This window comes from Euwallacea fornicatus, chromosome 31, assembly GCF_040115645.1.
Source record: "Euwallacea fornicatus isolate EFF26 chromosome 31, ASM4011564v1, whole genome shotgun sequence".
Classification (NCBI taxonomy): domain Eukaryota; kingdom Metazoa; phylum Arthropoda; class Insecta; order Coleoptera; family Curculionidae; genus Euwallacea; species Euwallacea fornicatus.
Genome location: NC_089571.1, coordinates 2,378,490 through 2,400,493, shown reverse-complemented (window position 1 = coordinate 2,400,493; position 22,004 = coordinate 2,378,490). Strand labels below are relative to the sequence as shown.

Sequence of the window (22,004 nt, the reverse complement as noted above, 5' to 3'; positions counted from 1 at the left end):
TCTGAAGCCTCATTAAAGTAATGACAGGCAGTCATTAAACACTTCGTATAGGCAAATTAGGAGTTGTTACCTTAATTTGTGCCAAGATCCTAAAAATACCAGTGAAATCTTTTACCGAAAGGTTTTTTGGTCAAAACAATTCTATTTATATGAGAAAATGTTTGCTATCAGTTTACAGATGTTCTATTTCCAATATGTCGACATTTGAAGGAAAACTGTGGGTTTTGTGGATTGTTTCGCCATTGGCGTAGAACGAAATGTGTCGCTACATAAATTAGTTTTAACGAGTTTAGTCCTATAATAGAATAAATCCAGAATCCTTCGTAAAGAGAAACTTTTTTTTACATATAGAGATTATGATATTTAAACGATTTTTCGGTGACGTTATAGATTTTCTTTCGATAGGTTAGTTTATTCAGCTATGTATGTCAGCAACTACGCCCATGATACGTTTTAATATAACATATGTTGAGATATCATGCCAAGTTTGTTGCAATGACTGGAAAACACGAAAAGTACCTAATATTAAAAATAGCATTTTGCGCCATACCTTAATGTCTTCAATCGATGTTTTTGGGGTTAAAGGTTTTAGGGAATCTCTTTCATAAGGGTTCGTGATACGTGTTAAAATATAATTTTCGGAGACTTTCATGACAATAGCTTACTCAAATTTTTGTCGCAACAAAAGTAAATCACATCAGAAAAACACTTTAACCTGATATGATCCGTTAGTTCATGGGGGTTAGCGCAATGAGTTTAACGTATGGCATGAAATTTTTATGGGAGTAGCCACTACCCCCTCAGTAGCATCACAAAAATTTAATAGAACAAAAAGCTCTTTCTCCCTCGGTTCTAAAACTAGGCTGGTCTCTGACCTCAGGACTCTCAAAAACTCATATGAGTCATCCAGGAATCGTTACATGGTACTGAATGTTCTTAGTGAGCAAATAAGTCGTGTTGATATGAGCACGCTCCTGTTAGGGAGGCTACGGATTTCCACTTTGTGGGAGCTCATGTAGCACTGAGTCATTCCACTAATGACGATACCGCAGTTCCAGAAATGGGGACAATGGAGATCCCAGGAGCACTGGAACAATCTTCCTGGTACGATGCACTCTAAGAGATTCTCCTCAAAGTTAACCCCAACAGGGTAATATGGTTAAACACGCCACAAATCAGAATTACCATGGCGATTTATACAAGACACGGCCTGCTCTTGGCCTAGTTGCCTACAACAGATAATTTTGAGTAACTGGAGTGTAGGTGATCCTCAAACATGAGTAGATTAGGAAGGACATTCTGCTAAAAAGTTGAGCATAAATAGTCAGAAAATAAAGCAGATAATTAATAAAATTAAACAAATAACGAGATTTGCTTTCGATATGTGAATCACGGTCAACATTTGGAATAAATAGTAAAAAAACGTTAAAAAATTAAACATCGTTTAGCGCACACTCACAGAGCTCATGGAGGCGATTATTCTGATCTACATATATTTTGAATTTACTATAGTTTCTGTTTAGACATTAATGGAAAAAAATTGAATAGAATGACTCAAGTCACTTACCAACGATTGTTGTGCGTAAACAAAATAGCTCTCAGTCCTTTTGGACGAATGACACATTCAGAGATGTTCAAAATAACATATTCCAATATAATAAAGCATTTCTTAAATTTCTTCTAACATTGACTATAAATTTGAAACCTTTAAGTCTTAAAGAAGTCGAGGAAATTCATAAAAAAATCTTGAAAAGAGAATATAAATAATATGAGAACATTCAAATGATTGTCGTCGATGAACACGTTCTTGAAATCGGAACATCAGGCCCTATCAATGAATATTTCAGAGAGTTTTAACGACTATACAGAATTACTGGCATTCTCCTGGAAGCCTCATCAATAAGACAATTTTAAGTTTAGTGCTCCAGATTAACTACAACCCATCCAGCAAAGAAGTTCACACGAAACTTTGGAACAGTCGACAAACAGGACCCTGAAAGATTGCATCCTTTTTATCGCATCTTAAGCTTTGTTAATGAGTCCGCTACTGGATTCTCTTCAACCGGATATTTCATCCGGGATTTTACCTATCAGTCGAATTTGCCAAGATTCCATTACCAAATATCTAATTAATATTTAGGCTCACGTGAATATTTCTGATCTTAGAAGTCGAAAAATATTTATTTCTGCAATATCAAGTTTGGCATGTAAACGACATTATCAGCGATATTATAGTAAATAAAACGAAAATTATCGATAATTTTTTGGATATTTAAAGGAATGTAAGTTAAGCACGAGCACGCTAAAGCCTTTTTCAGTTTAGGTTACATGAATGTGAAGTTGACCAAAGTATCATTTCCTTTTTGGAAGTGCGAAATATTGAAATCAATACAATTACGTCATTACAAAATATGAAAATAAAATCATGCAGTTTTTAGAAAACACCCTGTCCCGTAATAATTATTATCGATAAGTGTGATGCACTTATGCTATTACTCCGGATAATTGCAATACTGCAGATTACTGCTCTAAGTTGCGAGTGATGACTTCGTTTAGTAAAAGTAAAATGAGAAAATTTGATACAGGATTAAAAGTCTCTAAAATAGAATAAAACTTCTAGGATCATAGCGCATTTGTTCAAAACCTCTTTTTCCAAATTTGTCCTCTTCGGTACGTAGGGTACCAATGGTAAAGAGCAAGTGCCGCTTGGCTATGATCATGCCATTAACACTTCTATATCTTTTTATTAGTTTGAGATTTTTACATTTTCCAACATCTTTCATCGTTTTAATTCCTTTAGAATGTGCACGAAGTTTCGTTTCGGCAAGAGATGGTGAACTTCATTACACTTGAGCACGACTTTATCATTATAGCGTCGTAAATAAATATTAATTAGAGGAATTTGGTTGCTTCTCTGGAATATTCTATGACGACTTCAAAGAGTTACATGTGTTTCCATTGCTAAATATATACAATATTAGTGTAATAAATATGAATCTTCTAGATGAATACTTCATAAACTCTAATTTCTACCCTTCTACTTACGTAGTTAAGGAACTTTCTGAGGGACAATACGATTATCTTAAAATAATTTGGTTTCATTAAAAGACCCCATATTCTGAACTAATAATAAACTTTAAAGTTGAGATTTTAGAGAAACTATGTAAAATACATAATCAGCCAAGGAGATGGGTAATACTGTCGTTTTTAGATAATATTAAGAGACTAATTTCGATTATTGAAATCTCTTCGGTAAACATTTTCCAATTACCTCGTGGATGTTGATCATGAGTATCACCTTAGGGTCACTTTTCTATTCATGAATGTAAAATGACCTCATCTCACTAGTGGATACTATCTTTATTTCAGATTGAGAATAAGGGTATCGACTATTTGGTTGCTCTGCCCTAAAGGTATTACATTTGCTTTCAAATTCATATTCTCACTGTTCCAAACCAATACGAAATAATGGAAACGCTTTCCATCCGCGAGCATATTTGGAAATAGAGCGCATAATAATATAGAATAATATTTCACTTGATAGAACTTAGTTCACGCAAACGATGCCAAAATGAGCAGTGATCTGTTTATGGAAATTAGTTAAACCCAACATACACCTATTATGCTTTCCTGAATAATTAGATTGGAGAAGGTTCAGTCAAAAGCATCAAAATTTGAAATTCCCCGTTTGTAGGATCAATTTTGATTTACAAATTATGTTAAAATCGTCTTCGTCATAAAGGTTTTTGCTATAAATATATTTTTTCAGCAAGCGTTTGTAAAAATGACAATTTATCAGATGGTTCACTTAACCCTCTCGAACTGCGCTCCTTTATCACACTCTTCTAAATCCGCAGATAAATCGAAAATCTAAAATTTCATTTTCCCAAAGATTGATGAAATTCTAATTCGATGGGAAAGTCAATATATCATACGATGTGACAATTTAATTCGCCTAGAAGTTTCTTATTTTCTATTGCCGGGATTTAACGCAAATGGCAGTTTTCAGTAGGATTAAAAATCGATGGTGAGGAGTTTTTTTTTTTTTTTTTTTTTTTTGTAAGCAAAATACGGGACATTTGAACTAGATTAGATTAGATTAGATTTGTTTCCAGTTTTGATTATAGTCTGATTAAGCTATAATTCAACTAGGACATTAAACTTACTAGTAGCTATAAGCAAAAAGTGCCAACCTAGTTCTCTTCAATTTGCATCAAAGAATTCCAACTGAGAGTCTAAATTGTACAAATGTGTTTCTTAAACTTCAGTTTGTAATTAGAGTTGCTATCATTATAGCAACTACTCAAGGTGCTTACTCAATGCTTAATTAAATCTTTCTCCATTGTTAATTGCTTCTAAATTTAATTCATGATGAAGACATTTTTTAGCATAAATTGCTATTATCGTTTATGATCATTGAGGTTTACGAGTGAAAATTGAAAGATGAATATATAAACTGCAGATTAAGAATGAAATCTCTATACTGCAGGATTTTGCAAAATTTTAATGTTAAAAATTTTAAGAGGACCCAAAAAAAAACAATTTCTGTTTATTTTTCCGATAGGGTCACATCAATATCTCAAACGTTCTAGTCGCGATGAGAAACAAATACATTCACTGCGTGCGCATGTGACTCTTTACCCGTATAGATTTCACATGGAATACCCCATTAAAATTATTTACGCTAATTTTCCGACACACCGTATATATTTAGAAGTTTTTAACTTAATCACTTGTAGCAGCCTCTGGGAAGTAAAATATTTTCGATTTTGTTAGAAAGCAATGTGAACAGCAACTTCAAGGATAGGAATTCCTTAAATCACCCCATTTCAAAATCAGCATTTTGATAGCGTGCAATCGACTAGAACTGTAGAAATTAGCAATCCCTAGATACCGGGGATTTTTGAATGGAAAGTTCCTAACTCCGGGGTCCTGTAACTGATATGGAAAATATAAAAGTAATTAATAATATTTAAAGAGCCTCACAATATGTGAAAATTGAATATTGCGAATGTGCCAAAAACAGGTATACAAGATGATTTTGTTGCTCACCGTTAAAGTGAGGCAGATGAAATGTGAGATCACTTAAAGAGAAAACTTCGTAAAGACATATATCCCGTTTCAATTATTTAAGGATTTAGAGGACTTGAATAATTAGTAATGCCCGTCTAGTTTTACAGCCATTGTGATCTCCCGATTTAAATCCTTTGGAATTGTATTTATGGGATCACATGAGACAGATCGTGTACCAAGTGACAATTAACGCGATAAAACTGTTGTTACATAGAATACAGATGACTGTTACTAACGTAAGAAATCGTCCAGATATGTTATTTCGTGTAAAAAACTCATTATTTCGTCACGATGAAGCAAGAATTCTTGCAGAAAGAGGGTATTTTGAGCAACTGTTCTGATACTTTCACTTTTAACTGTCTCATTTGTGTAATTTTTACTAATAAACAGCTAATATGCAGAAAACTTTTAAGTCCTTTAAATCCTTGAATAACTGGACTCGGACATGGGTTTATGTGAAGATTTTTTCTCATAAATGAGTTCACCTTTCATCTGCCTCACTTCGACGGTAAGCTAAAAAATCACCTTGTATACGAGGTCCTCGGTTTTTTCTTGTACATAGGACTCCTACAAATTGTCATAAGATACGTTTATTTAAAATTTTTGACATGACTAGTATCAAATGAATATTTACTTGCATCTACGGGATGTTAATTCGCAGGGGTCGTTTTACTTTTCCCAAGTCAACCTGAAAAGCTACTGGTGGATTTTTAATGATTTGAAAAAAATATGAATTTAGAATTTAAGAAAAAGTGTTAAAAAGGCAAGGGGGGAGTGGAGAAAGGGGGTGGTAGAGCTGGGAACCGCACGGTATAAATGTAAGTCAGTAAATAACTCATTGCTGAGATGTAAGGATTTAAATTTTCATGTACAATTTTTGTTTTTTTAAGAGTTCCTTCATTTTTGGCGATATTTAACGCAAATTTAGGACATCCATTACTTCGTAGGAGCCATTTCATCAGACATCTCTTTGGTATTGTGAGGTCTTGCACAAGCCGATAACTCTGGGGTCACATTACCATTTTCTACAGCTAATTCTTTTGGGTAGATGTAACCCTTCCGTTCTAAAATGCAAACGAAATAATATTTCCTTAACGGAACCAAAAAGCTCCACTTTCCAGGACAATAAGCAACCTACGACGGGAGCACATCCAATTGACATTATCCTCACAACCGTTACCCGAAATCCTCATGTGTAAATTATCATCCATCCGTTTCCATTTGGAGCCATTTCTATGTGACGGCGACAATGACGCAGCCTGAATTTTATATTAGGCGTCATTCACGTTGATCTAGGTTAAGGAAACCTTAGAGCTCCCATAGGGCTCGTTTAAAATGGATCTAGGGACTAATCGGGGTTAAATTTATCGTTTCGTCACAGGCCTTTAGGCGACGTCCCATTACCCACGCCAAGAAAAAATTTACCATGCAGACGTTTCGAGTTACTTTAGAGCATCATAACTTTTTTTAAATGTGAAACTCTTGTAACACCGGAGTGATAGGCGTGTGGGTGGCGGAAGAAATAGGATTTTATAACTTGTTATGAATTGATAACGTTGTCGCAATAAAAGAATATCATAAATAATTTATTAGCAGTAAAGTTTTGCTCAATTTCGTATATGGATATCTCAATGTGTGTTACACCTCCTACGTAGATTCAATGTATTGCAATTTTATTTGATAAATCATTCTGCATTGGGAATTTAGCATATCTAGGTTTTTCGACAAAAATTCAATACGCCGCGAATAAGTGTGGCTAAAAATAAGCCCTGGTTTCCTTAAAACGATACACTTTCATTTAACTGTTGTGTGCTGGTTTGTCCCAATTCCTGGCTGATCGTTATTTTTAGTTCCCTGCTTGCCAAAGGGTGGTCCAGCCTTGAAGAAAAACATATTTATAAACCGAATTTTTTCTGTAACAACGCATTCAGGCATTGGACCACTCTATATAAGTGCATTATTATCTAAAGATCTACGAAAACTGTATAATTACGACGCTTTTTAAGACTGAATTTGATTTAACTCTCTCCTGAAAAGTTGTAGTTTTTTTTTTTTTAACTGAGTTGCTTAGTTAACTTATTTAACATTAATGTCAGCTGCTCAAGAACTGGAACGTTAGCAGGTACCGTCAGTTGTTCAAAAGATCAACTAGGTACGTCTTATGAGTCTATCAATCGACAGCCGGTGCCGGCATCATGTCCGAGAAATCGTGCGATTCTGGCCAAATCAAACTCAACATTTTTACCTAACTTTGCACGAGAGGAGGGATGCAGAATTACCTCACTAAATGGAATTTAGCTATTGTTTAATCTTATCAAGCGTTTCTATCTACTCATCAACTCACTATTTTTTAAATTTATCTCTCGCATAGTGATCGGCTAAATTATGGAATAAAGACCATATAAAAACGGGTAATAGATTTTGAAAGGGTCAGTATCATACATGTATTCAAAGTTTTCAACGTGATAGACATCACTCCATGTAATTGATATTTTAACTAAAAAAAACTGAATCTTAGATCCAATTAGTAGAAAGAGGGGCAAAGGTTAGGTATTAAAAGAAAAAAGATCCTGAACTATGACTCTTTATTTGCACATGGTGCCTCTTGGTTATGCCAGTTCTTGCTTCACCCTTGGCTTGTAGGTGGTTTCTGAGCTGTTTAAATCGATCTATAAAACGTCAAATTATCATTCTCAATATCTATAAAAACGACTGGGACCTACACTTGTTTTCTCAGATCCTTTTCGGATGTTTTAAAAATTACCGATAAATGAGGACTGCTGTCCTTGACGTTCCGGTTTTTAATCGTGTTTCGATAGAAACCTGATTTTTTTACTAGAAAAGTTGAAGGAACAAGTGGTGCAGATTAGTGCTACGCCTTTTTACCGAGCTTCAACATATTTACAAAAATCATCGCTGGTTTTCTTTAGATTTCAATATCTTCACTGAAGAAGGCGGTTGACTTTTGGACGAAGCTATCACGACCATTGGTCGATTAGCTTGAGAGACAAATAAAGAGTTATATGCGGGTCATTATGGATCTCTTATTCAACTATTTTTAGAAAAAGACGCAAAAACGTATTCTATAATCATGCAGCACACCCTATAATAATGACTTTTAAAGCTAGAAGTGAAAGAAAATCCAGTTTACACATATCGTCATAAAATAAGATTACAATTTCTGCGAAATTTGGTTTCATTGAATGTAAGAGTTTCATTAGCAACTTTTTTTATCGCTAGGGAGCAAAATTTTATCGAGTTTCTACGAGCTCTTTGAATCGAGGCCGACCAATTATAATCACAATACAAAATTGAATTAAAATTTGCAACGTACGTTACATAATAAATTTTTTAATGTAAAATGTTTTCTTTTTTATCCACTTAATGACAAAAGTTTAACTAATATGTCAAAATTTAAATATCGGTTTGTTCGTTACCAAAATATAAGAGAAAACAAGTTGACAACTTAATTTGATTCTACTTTAATTTGTTTATAACTATTGACGTTTTAGTAAATTTTTATTATATATATACATATATATACATATACATGACAGATTTTATCTCAAAAAGACATATTATTATGAAATATTTATGAAAACTCATCAAATATGCAGTATAAATTCATTTAAAAACAATAATTGAAAAGCAAGAAGTGATGTAATATCTGTGAGAACGATATTTAATTGAACAGATGATTTACTTTCTGCATGAAATAGCTTAAGTTTAGAATTTATAGCCTTTACGCGGAAATAGAAAGAGTGAATATTAAGTAAATAACTAAATTACAAAACGCGAAATTGCTTATAAATTTGATTAAATAAAAGCTCCAAAGTTTTTTCCAAAATTTGAGCATTTTGAAATTAACTTGGCAACGTCAGAGGAATTTTTGCCGCTACCTTTCAGATTTTATTTAATTTTTGTTCCAATCTTTCGCTTCTCACTGAATAACTAATTTTATAACGATTATACGTATAATGTCCCAGTTTTCATTTGTACGGTACTAGAGAACTTTCCGACCGAAATTTCCCAAGAGAAAATCTCTACATAAACTAAGTGACAAAAAACCGGCGTTCCAACAACTTTTTTTCTGCTATTTATTATGAAGAATAACATTTTTTGAGTGCAACGGAAAGTATCTATGATAATAAATTAAAAAATAATATGAAATGTAAAATTTATAGTGGTTGCAAAAAAATGGATTTAATTTAATTTATTTTTATTTTCTATTTTATTCAAAGAAAACGTGAACTCTTTAACGATACAGCAAGACAAATTTCTCTTTTCTTCGTAATTTATACAAGCAAAAATAAAAAGTAAGAAGGTTTATTCAAAGAAATCAACTCGCCCCACAATACGTTTGGAGTGAACTGCTACAAGACACCAAAAAAATATTATCGCTATTTTATGGAAAAAAAAAGAAATAAATATTTTTGGAATTATTTTTTCGGTCTTAAGAATCAATTAAAAACCAATTTTATCATTTGCGAATAATAATATAGCAGAAATAGATCTTCAATACATATTTTTTCCACATTAACTAGTGAGCCGTCTTTTTTACTGTTGGGTTTATGTTTAAATTAAAAACACGTACCAATTTAGCTCCAATGTATTAACGTGACGTTCATGTTAACATCGACAAATCAACCAAGAATATCACCAATTCTCTATTTCAAACGTTTCTATTGAAATTAGCTTTTTATGAAGGTTCACAAAGCATTAATAAATTCGGCCCTTAATTCTTTATCGCATTAATATTTTCGATTCTGAACGTTTCGCTTTAGTCCAATTATATCGACCGACGATAAAATTACAATTCTGTAGTAAACTGAGTAATTTTGTGCAACCCTTCATTAAAGTTTAACTAAATATGACCCGCATAGTGCGGGTATAATCCTCCTTTCAGTTTTCGTAGACCTTTACCACCCTCAGTCTGGAATTGGGACGAACGGTCACTGACATATGCCATGCTTGTTCCAGAAACGTGAGATCCCATGGGAAAAAGTACCGTTCGTCCCAAGGCCCAGCCTGGTACCCGACCCTGTCACCGCTTTCGGCAAGCGACCAGCCAAAGGCGAAGAACCCAAAAGGCCCGAAAGACGGTCCATTCTCCATCCTGAAGAACGGGCCAAAATTAAGCCTAAAGCGCATCTGGAACCCGTCAAGCCCTATATGTCAGCTAGGGACCAAAACAGGGAGAAAATTTTCACTGATATCATGAGGAGAGAACTCGCTCCTAACCCCTCTGATAGTATGGATGTCTTGTTGCCACGTTTACATAAAGTGGCAGAGTGTCCGAATTTACCGTACAAAAGGAAGATGCTTGCGTATTCTGATTTGCCACCTGTGTGGTAATCAAAATCCCTATCATACAAACAAGCAAAAATGTAGGGCTTTAAAAGATTAGTTATGGCTTCTACATCATTTGTTACTTAATAAAGGAATGAAATAACACCGGCTTATGAAACTAATTAAAAAACGATTAATCATAAAAAAAAGCTTTATATTTTGCCCATTAAATAGCCCATTTCTCGCTCTGTTTAGTTTGTTACGAGTTGTGAGAAAACTTTTAAGTTAATAACCGGCAATTCCAGGATTTCCAGAATTGAAATCATGGTGATAATTCGGAATGCTTTAAATTAGGTCAGTTTCTCTCTCAGATTATACTTGACCTATTTAGAAGAATGCTCCTAGTTCTGGAAATAAAGTTTTTATTTCAGTTCGTTTTCAATTATGGGCAAAGCCTATTCTGTTTAATTTATTTACCTTTCAGGGTGGAAGTCATAACGTTCTTTTGGTCAAAATTTGCGTTTTAATATGTACTCACAGGCACAAGGTGCGCTTTTGATTAAAGTTTGGTAGACATAGCAAATATTTACTTTTTTAGTTAGTACAGGATGTTGCATAACTTTATATACTCGCGCAATTTTATAGCATTAGCACTACTTATTCCAGTTAGGGCCAAATTGTTAATCTGCCGTTAAACTCAATATCAAGCTAATTTTTAAGGCAACTTTGAAATGTAGCATTAATCGTTCTTGTGGGAATTAGCTTTATGTTAAACTTAACAGCACAATAATAATTTGGTCCTTAATAATAATATTGTGATAGTCGATGTTATGTTTGGAAAAAATTACGCTTATATTGCTTCTGAGCTTTGTAGATTATTACTTCTTGTTTTTATTTGTCGTTATGCACATTGGCAATTGTTATTTACATTTGGTCCAAATTGGAATAAACGACATGTAAAATGAAATACGGAAATTTTAATTTATTTTCCGAGGGGAGAGGGTTTCGATTTCAAATGGCACTAAAATACCGAAAGTGCGTTATAGAAAAGGGGACATATTGAGCTTAATTTGAGTTAAATAGTGCTATTTAAAGGTGCTAAGTTTTTTAGTACCGAGAACCTCAATACTACCAGCAATTTAAAATTTTATTTAATATCAACCAAACTGGCCTAGGTTTTTTGACGTAAAAATTTGCTTCCTAGTGTTTTAGCCCATCTGACACAATACTTATTATTACAAAGTTGTTTCAAAAATTATCGATTTTGAGTAACAAAAATTAACGTTATTTTGAGTGTGCACTCTTCATTTCACGCAGCTCCGGAGATTATCTATCAGGAATTGCATTAAGGCGAATCTAATTTAAAGGCAGTTTATTCATTCACTATGTAAATCATTATTCTAAAAGTATTCAAAATGTCTATAAAGTAATGCATAAATACAAAAATCAGTTTAAGAGTAAATGGGTTTCTGAATATGGAAAAATGCTAAGATAAACTCAAAATAACTAAAAAATCAATTTCGTTTAGTTAAATGGAGATATAATGCGATTTCAGAAGTCGAAACTCCTATTGCACTCTGACAACTATCATTGAGGACATTATGCAGAGATTTCATCTCTAATTTTACTCAAAGGAACTGGAGGCTGGGGACCGATTTATCAACGTTTTATTAAACTGCATATGAAGTAACTTATAATGAGGGGTAACCACGAGTCAAAGCGTTTCTATCATTTATGGAAGCGTTTTGTATAGCTGTCCTTATCCCAATTTTTGGTCAAGCTTACCATCACCTTGACAAGCATTTTATCTGTCGGTTAATTGTTAACTGACAGTTATAACTCGTAACATAGTGACCATTGAAGAACCTATTTCTAAAAGCCACCATAGATATCCACAAATATCTATAGATATTTCATTCAAGAAAATTCGAGTTTATATCGTATTCAGGTTGATTAGGTAACTTTTTGAAAAGTCGTAGGAAGTCTGAAAACTTGATATCTTTATGTCACTTGAGATAACTTTGGAGATCAAACGTTTCTACAAATAACACATCTCTTTTCATTCCAATAAAAGTTGAAGTGAAATCATATCGAATATTACTTGAAAAATATCCGTTCAATTTGTAGTTCTGGTAAAACTGTTCTAGTTACTTGCTCTGGTGAAAATATATTCATAGTTGCCTCTATTGATATTACGAAAAATTTAAATTATTTTTTTTTTATAAAAAAAATATTTAATTGAAAAAAAAAAAATTTAACTAGATTTTTAGACTTAAAAAAAAAATGAAAAATGGGACTAATTTATGCTTTATTTCGGTGGAATACTTATGGTTTCTGAATTTTGTGATGTTCATATTTGTATTATAATCAAACCGATCGTCTTCATTTTTTATATTCAAATATAAAAATACACATAGATGCTTCGTCATCGACATTTCTTGATTTGACTTTTGCCTGACTTCACTTGGCTTGGCTTTTATAGAAATAGATGGATATTCATAGAAATTCTAATTATAATACAAATTATGTTCTTCGCTTAATTATACCTCCCTTCTTTAAGATACCTTCATATTTTCACAAAGATACACGTTTGTTGGTAGTCCCCAAAATTTGATCGCTATCAACTTGATCTGTTGTCAGTAACTAAGTAGTAATAAGTAATGAGAGTAAGTAATTTTATTCTTTTCGAAAACTGAAAATATGATAAATTTTATACCCAACTCCGATACTCGTTGTTCTTATGATCTGCCGTTTAATTCTAGTTTTCCCAAACTTTTCTTTTTTATAAGTGATATGCATTCATATCATATTCCACATGATTTCTTTTGTGAATCCTCGTTCCATTCATTGATGCAGTTAAATAAGGATAGATATATATAATTTGAAAGTGCTAAATGCATGCAACTTACTAACTGAAAATGACTTTAATTTTTTTTGAAAATGTGATTAATTTATGCTTAATTTTACTAAATATTCGACGTTTGGACTACACTTTTATGTCAGATTGGCACTTAAATTTTAAGTACAACCAAGTTACATTTCGACGCCTCACATCTTTGATTTACAGTTTCTCATTTACTTTTCAGACTAACACGAATCTCTAATCATTCCCGAGATCCTCGCCGTGCTTAGAAATGGTTTTGTCAAATCATTATAGTTCACCAATGGAATCAAGCCTCGGGCAAAAAAATTAATAAGTGATTTTTCGAATTTTAAAAACTTGTTCTTCATATACACCACATTAGAAACGCCCTATAGGCACAACATTACTTCCAATACGTCACCATAAATATTTACCCTCGACACACATTAAATTATAGAGCGTAATTGTTCAGTCTGGTAACGAGGAAATTCATCTTTATGAACTTTATTAAAAGAAAATTAAGTTCATAACTTGTCTCAAATAGTACGCTCTGACTAAAAAGTTCACACGTGCATATAGGTAGTTTTTGGCCCTATTGTCATAGTTCGGTCACATCTCGGTAACTTTTACGTCTCGGGGTCATCTTCTGACAATGACTTTTTTATGGTTTCTTAACGACTAATTCTTCTACAGCTTTTAACAACACTTGGCAATAAACTAACGTATCTATTCCATACAAACATCCCCTATCAACACGCTTTCTTTTCCTAGACTCCCCGTCATTATGTGGTGACCGACTCTCCCAATCGTAGAAACAGGCAGGCAGAAGAGGTCTACTCCTACTCTTACAGCTCCGACTCTTCGAATCGCTCCGGCGACCCCTTCTCTCGCCCTCAGGTACGCTCTTCTAGTACCGTGGAGAGCGTCACTCGCACCTCCACTGGAGGACCTGGTGGATACTCTTACACCTCCGAGAGGTCTTCCCGTAGCCGCGGGGATGGTCCTGGAGGGTACCACTCGAGCTACAGCTCTACCACGAGCGGTAATTTGCCTGGGGGTACCTCTTACCGTCATTGGTCTTACCGCGTCTAAGACCCCTCTTTTATTAATTTTATTTACCTACTAATCGATATGTCCCCATTTGTATTTAGTTTCTACTGATAAATAATGATAATTACTTATTGGATAAAACAATACTTATTTTCTTAACCAACCTGTATACTGCGATCAATTTAAATGAAAAATGCATATATTTTTGTATTGTAGATTTACCTAAATTATTTGTTTTGTATTTTTCCCAAATAAATATCGGAAAATTACCATTTAGTTTTATTGGAGATAGCTCTCATTCCCGGTTGCCACCAAATCCCCAACGTTTCCACATTTTTTTCTTCCTTTCTACTAACACTTGTGTGTTTTTGTTTGTTTTTTTCTTTAAATAATAGCTGCTCATTAATTTTTCCCTTCTTCTTTTTTGGTATGTTCATAATTCATTACCGGTCTCACTATGAATGTATGTGCAAATACACCCTCAAATTTGTTGACGATAAATTTTTTTTTTAATAATTTTTTTTATAAGTTATTAATTGTTGTAAATATTTTTTCATATACATAACTAACTTATCCTTTCTTTTGTTTCCTATGGTCTTCCTTCGTGCAGTACGAGCCTTCCCGTCAAGTGAGGATTCTTCCGGGTTTGGGGAAGGTAAGTTTTAGTTAGTTTTTTTGTGAGTTATAATATACATCGAAAATATGTCAAATTCGGGCTTAAATTTTTGTGGACTGTAATAGCTGCTCGCATAATATGAGTCGCATGAGTATTTGTTTGTTACACTGTCCGTCGAAATTTACGCAAAAAATTATGGTTTGGCAACCCTGTGCATCTACTCGATTTTGTTTTGTTACAATATACAATAATTCTGTTAGTTATTTTAATGTTAAAATTTGAATATAATAGAAGTCAATTACTCAATTCCTAGCAACGCGCTAAATGCCATTTTGTTCACTTCGTATTCAAAAACAGGATACCAACACCAAGGCAGCATCTAGCAAAACTCATTACGTTTTTCAGAATCGACACAATACGTTCAATGTTGAATGAAATTTTATATCAATCTCATGACTTAGAAAAAACTCATATTATATTCCATCAAATGGTTGGGTGTCCAATTGCTTCTACCAGACAAGACCAACGTTACGTATGAGGATAGTTCTAGAAGTACCCGGCCCAACACTTAAAGAAAAAAAAAATGAAAAATATCACATTATTTCTCAACATAGGTTCTCTCGAGGTTGGAGCGCTTTTTCCAGCGATATTTCATGACTTATATGTAAATTCTGTTTATAGTGAGCTTCGAATGTTGGACCTCTTCATTATTGGCAAATCTCCCCCCATCGAGTGATTTTTTCAAATTTGAAAATGAAAAATAATCTGAGAGGGCTAAATCTGGCGGATAGGGCGGGTGAGGAAAAAATTCTTGTTATGTCCTAAAGATGTTAATTCTTAAAAGAATTTGAGCTGGACGAGAGTGTATTTTTGCTTTGAAGATTTGTACAGGTTAAGCATTTTTGGACACTTTGACTTTAATATTTAAGAATTTACCATAGGGTAACTCTTATGCCCGAAGAATATACGTTCTTTTTATGTCCTTTAGCTGTGAAGCGTTGAACTTCGACAACTTGACATCGGATAAGCAAGATGTCGTATCTTATAGGATTTCTTCAACAGTGGGATCTTGAATATTTCATCTATACGGGTCTAGAAGTCGATACAGGGTAAATCTTATGTCTTGGACGATTTGACCAATGGCCAAATGACGTCCTCGCGAGAAGAGTTGTTTATTTACGTACATATTTCCTACATATATCTATACTTTTACTACGAAAATATTTTGCTCTCGCTAATTCAAGTCGTAGTAGCTGTCGCTGAAATCCACGATTTTTCGTACTAACTTCGTAACTGTGTTTTTTTCATATTTCGAGGGCATTCATAGAAAAATTAGTTTGCATCGAACATATGTAGATATGATTGCAATATCAAGATCAAAAACCACGTTCTCTTTCCAAAAGTCAAGTCAAATAACGACATTAAACCATTTTCTGAAATTAGGCCGATATATCAAAGGCTGTGCCCATAAAACTCTGTTTGATATTTTGCCAACACGAGAATATTTTTAGGAGTTTAGTAGTGAACGAAAGCTCCTAATGAGATCCGCCGGTATTAAAATGCACAGCAGGTGTCCAAGACGTACCTTATCTACATTTACTTTATGCAGTTGTGTGTTTATCTTGAATTTTCGAAAAATTTGTTACTACCAAATTACCATTATCGCTATAGTAAATTGAGATAGACTCCTTAACAGCAGAAGGATAGCAACACCAAAAAAGTAGAGATAACTAACAATTTTGATTCAGAATTTTTTCATGAACAAAAAATTACACAAACATTCGCGATTTTCATGCCGCAATTCAATTTAGCTAATGAAATTTCTAATTCCTCCAACTAAACAGTTCTACATGTAGACCCAAATATATAGATTTTCTGTAAATAAATGGCGAAAAAGTTTAAATAGTTAATATCAAAGCTCACAAATGAAAAACATACTTTTTATGAAAAAAATTATGTTGGCAAAAATGTCTTACATTATTGAGTTAACGTTAAATCTCGAATGGGCCTTTCTCCTAATGATCGTCTCAATGATTGTTTTAATTAGATGCTAATTAATATAAGAGCTCACTTTATTTTATGCCTTTCCCCCTGGTGAATGACAAAGGAAATTAGGGAGAAGTAAATTGCGTAAACGAAAAGAGGAATTTTTTATATCTTAATCTCCATATTTCAATTATCGTAGGTTGGCAACATCGTTGAAATATTATGTTTAAATGGTACTAAATTCTTGTCCCTCGAGCAGTAATATATTGTTCACGCAGTTTATCCACCACGTCCACTCCTCTTTTTGTTTCGTTATATTGGTGAATTATTTCAGGTTTTCCTTTTGTACTATTTACATTATCTCCTCTATGCATTGTTGAAAATAATAATACGTTCTTATTTTCCTTTGCGATGCATTATACTGTATATCTCCGCGGCTCTATTCGAGCACACTCGGCGCCACTGAATTTCATTCCTCTACGTGAATACAGGGTGTCCATTTAACAGCCATTCGGACTCCTAAGAGTTTATTTGCGATATCAGAAAAAAATCAATTATGGGGATCTATGTGAGGCCGATGTAGGTAAATTTTGAAATTAACGACAACCCTACAGGGTGGCCCGACAAAGCGTCGTGTCATTGAGTGTAATTTTTTTTAATGGACCACCTACGTTTTTTTCACGTAATAGAATCCTCTCTGGATCCTGTGTTAATTCCTAGATTTTTTTTACCGGAGGGTACAGTGACTCAAAGCTTAACAAAGAAATTTTGGACATTTGCAGTGCCTCAAAAAAATTATGTCGCAGTTAACTTGGGTTAAACTTTGATAGTTTACGACGAATTGTCATATAAGAACACCTTAGCAGGCACGAATATCCATTTTGCCAAAAATACACACCAGGTGTTCACAATAACAACTTTAATTGTAATCACCTTTTCAATTTCAATGTTTTTGATTTTTTCAAACAGTATGGTGCGGTTTTTTGATATAGAACGAAAGATAATTCAATTTTCTTCATTTTGGTATAAAATAACGTCATAATTATTTTAAATTTTAAGGGAATTATTAATTATTTCGGGAAAACTTTCATTCAAGGCTAAGCGCCTGCGTATAAATCATCAGGCTTTTGGTGTAGTTCCAAACAAAAAAAATCTTAGCAGGGCTATAGCCGGAGAACACGTCATTCAAGGACATCCCGAGTGGTTTCCTGTCCATCTTCCAGGAAATCCATGTGATGGACATTCACAGTTGCAATATGTGTGGGTCCAGTTTCCTGTTGGAATTAACGGTTATGTATTAGAATAAATGCGATCTTATTTAAGGTTTTAGCCAAATCGACAGTGAAATTTTTTGTTATAGCATTTAGTTTTAGTCTGTCTTTATGGAACTGTGCCATTATGTTCTTCGTTATAGTCTGAAGTCTTTCGACCGCTCTTGCTGTGGTTTTGTCATATACAGTAAGTGCGGTATCGTCAACGTATTACAAGATACGTAATGTTATATAGTTTAAGTCATGTTTGTTTATACGAGGATATTCCAGAAGTACCCGACCTAACACTTACTAACAGAAAAATGGAATGCACTACATTATTTTTTAATATACTCCCCCCTGCGGATCACACACTTTTCCTAGCCATGTTCTGTGACTTCTATACCCTGCTCGTGGTAACAAGCTTCAAAATAGGTATGAACCTTACACTCCACTTCTTCATTACTGGGAAATCTCTTTCCACCGAAACACATTGGCAAGTTTTGGAAGTGGAAACTAATCCGAGGGGGCCAAATCTGGCGAATAGCGTGGGTGAGGGAAAAGTCCGAAATCAAGATGATTTATTTTAGCCATCGCTATGACGCAAATGTGAACCGGTGTGTTGTCTTGCTGAACAAGACTTTCTTTTTCGCCAAATGCGGTCGGTTTTTCCTCACTTTTTAGCTCACATGCTGCAAAAAATGTTCATAATATTCTCTGTTTGCTGTTTTTCCTTTATAGAGATAGTCAGTAAAAATTATCTCACGTGCATTCCAAAAAAACTAACTTCCCCGGCTTTCCAGCAGATGGAACCGTTTTCGCCTTGTTTGGCGCCGACGCTCCCCTTTGAGTTCGCTGTTTTCATTGCTCGTCCTTTTCAGATGTGAAGTAATGGATCCATTTTTTATCCATGGTTATGAATCGACACAAAAATTCGGCTTTATTGCCGCGAAACTTTGCCTAACACTCCCTCTTAAACCATACTCACGGTGGTGTTTTTGTTCAATTGTGAGTAATCACGGCACCCGTCTTGTGCGCAGCTTTTCCATGTCCAATTCTTCGGTCAAAATGCCATGTCCAATACTCTTTGAGAAGCTTATCATGTCTGCTAACTCGTGCAATTTTAGCTGACAGTCTTCCAGCACAGTTTAGCTGGTTTTCACAACAATTTCTGGAATGATCAGATCTGGAGTGTCATTGGATCGACCACTGCAGAATTCGTCTCGACAGCTCGTATGATTGCGTTCAAATTCTGCCACTTGATATTGTAGAGTTGTTAACGAAGGACCAGATTCCTCCAGAGTAAAATCTACCTCCGCTTTGATGGATGGACTAAGACCTTTTAAAGAAGAGTATTGCGTCACACAGATGACCCATTGTTCCCATGTTCTCATAATCTCTAAAAGCGTTCACTAAAAACCGCTCCAAAACAAATGCAAATCGACGTAGTACCATTCTCAAACTTTACACATAAAGCTTTTAAGGTTGTGTCTTTGTAATGTACGTGAATTTGTAACAAAAAATCGGGTACTTCTGGGACTGTCCTCATATCGTGACCGCATACTTTATAAAGAAAAGGTGAAAGCGGCAATCCCGGTGGGAGCCCTGGTTTACGTGAAAACGGGACAGAAACAGTGTCGCTAACACATACTTTTCGTTTTCTGTTTTCCAGTAGGTTGTTGATAATACGAAATAGGTATTTTCTCGTTTGAAATTTCTATCGTCAAGTACACCACTGTTCTAGACGGTGTCAAATGCTTTGTTAAAGTCCATAAGTGAACCTGCTGATGATTAAAAGTTAAAATTTATTTTTCAATGAAATTTTAAGGACACTTTCTGACAGTAAATACTCATGTGGCAATAATCTTCTTTTAGTTTGGTACTATGAAGATTCGAGAATTGTGATTTCCTTTCAGGTTCATATCGTGCACTCTTACGACCGAATCGTTCCGTATGTGGGGCACAAAAGGTTGACGGTGGTAACTTCACCCCCTAGGGTGTGGTCAACTACCCCTTCCGTGCTGCATCGCGAGTACGACTGGATCGAGCGTAAAGTCCGCCCCAGTGTTGGCTATTCGGCGGTCAACCGGTACCTCAACTCGGACTCGGCTGTGGTAAGTTTTATGTTTGAGATTTTTTCAAAGGATCAGGGTATTTTCAATACCTTTTCTGGCTATATTTACAGTTTAGTTGAGTAATACTAGTAGAGTTCGGACTTCGACAAATATACCTATCAACCTCTCAGGCTAGGTCAGAGTAATTTACAAACAAAATATACATACTACTACAGTTTTTCTAATTTTAAATATTTTTTATATATTGTGTTTCTTCATTTACTTTTTTATGAATTCATAATTACATGGTTTAACAGCAGGTTTTGAGTATCAGAATTTTTTAACTATTACTTTAGTTATTTTGACGATTCATATTATAGTTATATCCATGCTATAGTTTAACCACGAATTAGATATGGCAGAAGGTACTGAAAATATCTTCGTTATTACTGTGCTTCTAACCTAAGATTGCTAAAACATATTTTTTCCTATATATGGAAGATTTTTTTGAGTTTATCTCATCGTGCTTCCTATCCTCTTCATCAGCGCCTGCGCTTTAACATTTTTATACTATTTTTGGACTTGATTCGTAATTATTAACCACTGTTGTAAATGTTTAGTAGCTATACAAAACCAAATATATTGCATCGGTAACTATTTTTACACTGTTTTGAAACAATAGTAAGAAAAATTAGCTCTAAGTCCACTACGCAATAATCTGTGCAAACGCAAAACTCAAATTGTTAAATCTGTAATATTAAATGAACACTAAATTATACACAGAAGACCAAATAGGTACTTACTACACTAAAAAAAATACCTAAATTTGAAAATATGATTGAACCTTGCATTATAATTATTCGTTTTATGTTAATGCACAGGGTGCCCTTCATCGACGCAAGAGAATCAAATTTGAGATTCTCCACGCATTACTTGAAAATAAAATATATGAAAAATGTAATTATTTCAAAAAACTGAACTTCAAATAAAAGAGTACTCCCGTATTAATCAATATCTTTAATAGTTTAGAATTTATGTAAAATATTCGTTTATTATATAAATTTTTGAAAATAATCATTTTTCATGCCTTATACAAATCAAACGCGAACGTGAATGCTCGCGTTTCTTAACGGCCGGGTCAATAAACAGAACTGCCAACATTAGAGTGACGAAACCCCCTACGTTCTTAAAAATAGTACTACACAGTGGCCAGAAATAATTAATATTTTGTGCCTATATTCTCGAAAATGCCGTTATAGGACTTGTGTTTACTGAGAAAACCTTAGCTGGAAAGCTGTACTTAAACCGACTCGAAAACGCAATTGATCCATTAATAAGAGCTCATTTGGACGATCAAACTGGTGGACACATTTTGCAAGAAGGGCAAAAATATGTTCAGTAAGACGGAGCTCAATCGCATGATTTTCGCCCAGTACGAGAATGGCTGGATAACCGATTTCGTGACTGAAATGAAAAATGCATTAGTAGAAGGGAACTGATGGAATGGTCTGCAAGATCACCAGGCTTAACGCCGTTAGATTATTTTTTACGGGGTCATGTATAAAATCAGTTGCTTACAAAACCCAGCCTGATAATATTGACGATTTGAAAAGAAGAGCCATAGAGGTAAGCGGAGTTGTTCCGGAAGCGGCATTCGAAAATGCCAGGGAAGACTCAAAATATGGTTTATTGTTCTTTGAAAAATAATGAAGAACATTTTGAATATCTAATAAACTAAAAGTGTTAAAAATAGAAAATCCAAATTTGAACGTGCATTTTTTTTATAGATCAACGATAAGGAAAAATGATTTGTTTTATCATTT

At 34.1% G+C, this 22,004-nt stretch overlaps 1 protein-coding gene across 6 annotated transcripts in view; it reads left to right on the top strand.

Annotated features, from left to right (window-relative positions):
• The window catches only part of LOC136348108 (uncharacterized protein CG45076-like), a 97,142-nt gene that overhangs the window by 544 nt on the left and 74,594 nt on the right, over window positions 1-22,004 (top strand). For all 6 annotated transcript variants that reach the window (XM_066298692.1, XM_066298693.1, XM_066298689.1 and 3 more), the window contains exons 2-3: window positions 14,886-14,930; window positions 20,044-20,241. In XM_066298692.1, the coding sequence (XP_066154789.1) occupies window positions 14,886-14,930; window positions 20,044-20,241 (243 nt within the window). The remainder of the gene's footprint in view (window positions 1-14,885; window positions 14,931-20,043; window positions 20,242-22,004) is intronic.